The sequence below is a fragment of the Cotesia glomerata genome, linkage group LG4 (genome assembly GCF_020080835.1).
Source record: "Cotesia glomerata isolate CgM1 linkage group LG4, MPM_Cglom_v2.3, whole genome shotgun sequence".
Taxonomy (NCBI): Eukaryota; Metazoa; Arthropoda; class Insecta; order Hymenoptera; family Braconidae; genus Cotesia; species Cotesia glomerata.
In genome coordinates, this window is record NC_058161.1 from 19,354,296 (window position 1) to 19,360,922 (window position 6,627).

At 27.9% G+C, this 6,627-nt stretch overlaps 1 protein-coding gene across 1 annotated transcript; it reads right to left on the bottom strand.

Annotated features, from left to right (window-relative positions):
- Positions 1-1,445: 1,445 nt before the first annotated feature.
- Positions 1,446-4,845, bottom strand: LOC123264331 (TELO2-interacting protein 2-like). Its single transcript, XM_044727567.1, has 5 exons — positions 4,110-4,845; positions 3,842-3,970; positions 3,610-3,768; positions 1,965-2,171; positions 1,446-1,895 (listed from the first exon to the last, which is right to left on the bottom strand). The coding sequence occupies exons 1-5, from the start codon at positions 4,656-4,658 to the stop codon at positions 1,626-1,628; spliced, it is 1,314 nt and encodes a 437-aa protein (XP_044583502.1). The 5' UTR covers positions 4,659-4,845; the 3' UTR covers positions 1,446-1,625.
- Positions 4,846-6,627: the final 1,782 nt, after the last annotated feature.

Consider the following 6,627-nt stretch of genomic DNA (forward strand, 5'->3'; position numbering starts at 1 on the left):
TAAATACCGATTCTTTACGGCATTTCCAAAACCGTGAGGGTAGATGACTACATCTGGATCATATATCTGGCTCAATTGAAAAATTAATAACTAATTATAAACACGTTACTGGAAAAAAATATTAACCAGATTAATAATAAATACGATAGTATTTTTAGAAAATACAATTGATAGACATTGTTTTTAGATGAATATTAATTTTTTATAAGCTATTTTTCACCTCGTCTCCAAAATCGTAATTTTTGGTCACGAGGTTGCGTCAGAAAACCATCGATATGGTCATATATAGTCGCATTTCTGTCATATATAGTCACATATCTATCATATATGATCAGGTGTTTCATGAATGATCACATATGGATCATATATCATAACATATAGATCATATATGATCACATATGGACTATATATGATCATATATATCGCGTGTCTAAAGGTAAAAGGGCATACAACAATTTATGCGCCCTTTTACCTTTGCAAAGGTAAAAGGGCGCATATTTTTTTTGTATTGCCAATCAAGTAGTAGACACATTCTACGCTTAAAATTGAAAAAAAAAAAATTGCAAAGGTAAAAGGGCGAATGTCTTTAATTATACGGCCTTTTACTTTTAAGAATTCAAAATTTTGGTAATCTAAAGGTGAAAGGGTGTATAATTTTTTTTTCGGCCAGTTTACAAAAGAACATATTCGTAGTTTAAAAATGTGAAAAAAAAACTTTCTGTGGTAGTAGCAGCGTAAAACCTCAACTATACAATTTTTTAAAGTTAAAAAAGAAAATATATCGAAAAAACAATAAATTACGCGTGATTATTTTCTCGATTTTTATTTTAAGAAATAGTTATTATAAAATTTGGATTATGGATTGTTGATCATGATGAAACAGCTGTTGTGTGAACGGCGCCAGTAGTTATATTCAATAGGGCGATTAATGCGAGAAATTTCAAAATATTTCAATGTTATCTGTCATTGTGATTTTTTTTATTACTTAATTTTTACGTAAATTGTTTTTGATTTATTTATTTTCTATTTGTTTATATCTTCACTTTGTAAATGAGGCTGTTATTTTGATATAACTTGTCTTGTGAAATTATTATTTAACATTTGGTATCAAAACTACAATTTTTTATTATGCGCCCTTTTACCTTTAAGTAGAACTTTTCTTAAAGCTGAAAGGGCGTATGTCTTGAGATACGCCCTTTCAGCTTTAGGATACCAACTTTTTTTTTTCACAGATTTTTACGTTTCCGACAATTTCAAACCGAATGGCAAAAAAAATTTTTTTTTACGCCCTTTCAGCACAAATCCCTATTAACCCTTAGCTATACGCCCTTTTACCTCTAGGCACGTGATATGGTTTTTTCCAAGTTTTCTGTAGATTTAAAAATATTCAAAAATTATTAAGAAATAATTTAAGCACTAAAAAAAATTTAATAAAAAAACAAACAGATTTTTAATAATAAGTTTAATAAATTTTAATAATAAATATGGCATTACACTGTAAATCACATTTGATTAAATAAATATGTCTATAATACTATCATTATTTGTATAAATATTATGTTGTGATGTCAATTAATATAGCAATATAAGTAATTAATATCCATCAAATATTTAATAAATCTAGGCTAATTGCAGTATTTAGTATCACTGAAACAACTAGTATGAATACTATTTTTAATAATTATTCTCATACGATCGTCTCTGATAATTGCAGAGCCTATATTAGGAGTTACTTTGTACAATAAGTAAATACACCTTTCTAAGCTTCTAATTATTTCTTCATCGAAAATCGGCGTCTCTGTCAGATCGTAATGCAGCTTTAAGAACGCAGTATATAAGACCAAACAATGCGCTGGAATCCGCACGTGGAACATCGATAGCACTATTTCTGCGAACTTCAATCAAACGGTTTTATTATTTCAATTATTTATCATAAGTAAGTACTTATATTTAATTGTAAATACCTGCAGAGTTGCCTTCAGGGTTTTTAGATCGGTATGATGGCCGCAATATTCAGAAAGTATTCTAATTAGGCGCTCGCACCATTTGGCACATCCAATATTTGTTAGTAGTTGGGGTAAGCTTGTTATATATGCATGACGAAGTTCTAAATTGTTTTCTAGTTCCATGTTGTTTAATAAGGTTGCTAAAATGTCATCTCGTTTCGTCCACTGTAAATATTTTTATTATTATCATTATCACCGATAGGCAATTTATTATGAGTATTTAGGCTGCATTCGAAAATCTCTAGATACATAATTAAGAAATGACCTTGTATCTTGTGAACTATTAACATTTTTTAAGATATAAGCTCATCTCGATGTTACACTCATCAAGACCTTTCATTTGAGTACCCACATCAACTTTTCATATATTTTATATGTTTATATATATTATATATATATGTACACATGAAAAATATATCAAAAATGCATGTGGGTACTCAAATGAAAGCTCTTGATGAGTGTAACATCATGATGAGCTTGTATCTTAAAAAATGTCAATAATTAAGAAATGACCTTGTATCTTGTGAACTATTAATATTTTTAAAGATATAAGCTCATCCCGATGTTACACTCATCAAGAGCTTTCATTTGAGTACCCACATCAATTTTTCATAAATATTATATATATGTATATATGAAAAATATATCAAAAATGCATGTGGGTACTCAAATGAGAGGTTTTGAAGAGTGTAACATCGAGATGAGCTTATATCTTTAAAAATGTCAATAATTAAGAAATGACCTTATATCTTGATAACTATTGACATAATTACAGATATAAGCTCATTCTAACATTATAGTTATTGAGACATTTCATTTGAGTACCCACATCGATTTTTCATATATTTTATATATTTATATATTTCTCAAATACCATATATATAAAATATACAAAAAATTCCATGAGAGTATTTAAATGAAAGGTCTCGATGAGTGTAACATCGAGATGAGCTTATATCTTTAAAAATGTCAATAATTAAGAAATGAACTTTTATTTTGTTAACTCTTGACATTTTTAAAGATATAAGCTCATTTCGATGTTACACTCATTAAGACCTTTCATTTGAGTACCCACACCGATTTTTCATATATTCTATATATTTATATATTTCTTAAATACCATATATATAAAATATACAAAAAATTTCATGGGAGTATTTAAATGAAAGGTCTCGATGAGTGTAACATCGAGATGAGCTTATATCTTTAAAAATGTCAATAATTAAGAAATGAACTTGTATTTTGTGAACTATTGACATTTTTAAAGATATAAGCTCATTCTGATGTTACACTCATTAAGACCTTTCATTTGAGTACCCACATCGATTTTTCATATATTTATATATTTCTTAAATACCATATATATAAAATATACAAAAAATTTCATGTGAGTATTTAAATGAAAGGTCTCGATGAGTGTAACATCAAAATGAGCTTATATCTTAAAAAATGTCAATAGTTCACAAGATACAACGTCATTTCTTAATTATGTGTCTATATATTATCAATTATTGTTTATTCTTTATACATTAAATCTCCACATATTACATATTCATCTTCTATAACCATATCTTCTTAAATTAATATCATTAATAATACTTACCTCGTAAGGATTGCGCGTATTATTAGCCTCCATATTAATCAAAACCAGAGTAATACAATTATACAACGGAAGAATATACTTCACTTCTCGTTCATGGGTAAGTTTCTCCAGCGCATCATATAGAACATCAGCGTACCCACTTTTCAAAAATTCATTTTGCTGAAACAAAAAATCCTCAATTAAATCTCTCCTTATTCTCTTTAATAAAAAAAATTTTTCCAATAAAAATTACCAAAGAAGAGTGCTCTAAAATTTTCCTAATGCAAATCAATCCAACGATCCGATTTTCCGGAACGTAATCATCGTAAATAATCAATGCAGTCGGCAAAACTTCCGTCAAATATTTCAGCAGCCCAGGCATCTAAAAAATAATAATAATATTAAAAAATCAAATAATAATAATAAAAAAAATTTGGAATTAATTTCGGACCATAAAAAAAATATCCGAAATTTTTCTATTTCTTCCCAAAAAAAAAAAAAAAAGAAGAAATATTTTAAACCTCTACTTGATGCAGCAGCCATTTGTAACAGCAAACACTTCCTGGAAAAGTCTTCCAGGTACTCTTGAGGAGCTTTCCTCTGAGCAGCAACATAATGTCCCGGAGTCTATTGTCTTGATCATTGTTCGCAAAAACGTCGGAAAATTTTTCAACGCCAAAAAACCAGCACAATTCTATCAAAAGCTTATTTGCTAATTCTAGAGTACTGGAATTATTCCAAGGATTTTTCTCGCTATTTTCCCCGACTATAATTACCGATTTAAGCAAAATTTCCCTCACATCAACGTCTTCAATTGACAAAGATCGCGAATCTACATTGTAACTCTTAAGGTTGTTTAATTCCGCGAGTAAATCTATTAAATTCCCGTCAATTGTGTGGGAATAATCGTTAAAATCATTTTTATCACAAGGTCTATCATTCCCTACCAATTTTTGCGGTACCAAACAATTGTTAATTAAATTTTCAATATTTATTATAATTTTATTTATTATCAACTCTTGCGTATTTGTTATTTCCATACTTTCGATATTTTTCAGCAAGTTATCCATTTTTCAAGCTTTTAATTAAATTAACGACTCGATTTTTTAGTTTTTATTAAACAAGACACCAGGCCGCATTATTTCTTATTTATTTTAGTAGGTTTTTTAATTTACTTTGTTTAAATATTAATCTGAGCAATGGAAGCTAGTGCGTTTTATTTTAGTGTAATTTTGAGAGGTTAGAGAGCGGAGAAATTTAATATATATTAAATAAAGAGGAATTTTATTTTAAAGAAATTTGTCTTATCGATTTGTTTTCTGTGTTAGAAAATTAAAGAAGTTGAAATTAGTTTGTTTTTGGGCACATAGATGGCCCTGGTATTAAAGTTTGCTATCGCCATTTCGGGTTCGGCAAAAAGCCGACAAGATGGCGGCACTGAAGAATTTTTAGGAGGTTTTTATTGATTTTTTGAATGTAAAAAAATATTTTTTTTAATAAAAAGAATTATTAATATTTTTATATTCGATTTTTATGTCAATTTTTTGGACTTTTACAAATAACTAAATCGAAAGCCGACAAGATGGCGGCACTGGAGAATTTTTAAGAGGTTCTTTATTGATTTTTTGAATGCAAAAAAATATTTTTTTAAAATTGCGCTCAACTTTTTTAAAAATAAATTTTTTTTAATAAAAAGAATTGTTTAAATTTTTAGATACTAGCTGACTAGATTTTTGTATCAATTTTTTGGATTTTTATAACAATTAAATTATTATACAAAAATTCCACATTTAGGAAAAAATAGTAAAGGTGCAATTTAAAAGAAAAAAAATTTTTTTTTATGAGATTTGTAATTAAAATAGAAAAAAAATTGGAAAATGGCTGCTAAATTCTGTATAATTTAATTTTTTGAATTTTTACAATAACTAAATCGAAAGCCGACAATGTGGCGGCACTAGAGAATTTTTAGGAGATTCATGTTGATTTTTTTGATGAAACATTACTAAATTTTTTTCTTAATTAATTTTTATTATATCGCGTTACAGATTAAAAATAATACGATTCTAATCTCACAATGAAACATAAATTATAATATTATTTATCGATTTTAACAAATTTAAGGGGTTACATGGGTTTCACGGTTTCAAAAATCGATTTTTTTTATCTTATTAAATTCAACAACATCTCTAGAATATTGTCCTAAAGTTTCAAATCGATCCGAATAATAGGTTCGGAGATACAGTTTTAAAAAGTTGCTTGCTCAAGGCGCTGTTGTATTGTCACTCAAAACTTTAAACGCGTTTTTCTCAAAACTATGTTTTCAAAGACGGTTGTCAAGATTTCTCGAGAACTACTACACCGATCTTGATGAAATTTTAGACAGGTCTTCGGGATATAATTTACAAGGAATTGAACGAAGAATTTTTTTTTTCAATTACAACTATTTGTAAAACAAAAATGCCGCGAAATTTTAGCCAAATTTTTAATTTTTTTGTAAAAACCTCTGCCAAAAATCCAATTTTAATTTTTTTTCTTTTTCCTTCGTTCAAGACCTAGTTTGAAGTCTTAACTAAAGCACAAATTTTTTTTTTTTCACTTCAAATAATCCTGCTCGGAGTTCTGCTGTCCACGCGGACGCATCTTTTTTCCGAGGGCTCGCCGGAAATGACGTCACATTAGCAAAGTTTTTAATATTTTTTTTTTTAATTTCAGTAATCCCTTATTAAACATGTATCTTTAAGACAGTAAAAAGTTTGAATAAAATATTTCATTTTTGCTATTAAAAAAAAATTGTTGAAAATAGGCCATTTTTTTCGGAGGAAACCCATGTAACCTCTTAAGACAATTAAAAAAATCACATTGTTTCGAAAATTCTAAATTTTTAATGAAATATTAAACTAATCAACTGTTTGGCTTAAAAACCTTATACAGAATGCAAAAACAATTGAATTAATATGTAATAATCTCGGAAGAAAACACAAATGCGCTCTGTCGATAAAATTTCAAACTTCTTAAGACCTAAAATATGATATTGCCGGT

What these genes read in the sequence shown, in the direction of transcription:
- LOC123264331 (XM_044727567.1), bottom strand. Translation starts at nt 4,658, where the DNA reads ATGGATAACTTGCTGAAAAATATCGAAAGTATGGAAATAACAAATACG. An exon ending in TTTTAGAGCACTCTTCTTTG is followed by an intron (nt 3,769 to 3,841) that starts GTAATTTTTATT and finishes TTTTTGTTTCAG; the next exon opens with CAAAATGAATTTTTGAAAAG. An exon ending in CCCTGAAGGCAACTCTGCAG is followed by an intron (nt 1,896 to 1,964) that starts GTATTTACAATT and finishes GTTTGATTGAAG; the next exon opens with TTCGCAGAAATAGTGCTATC.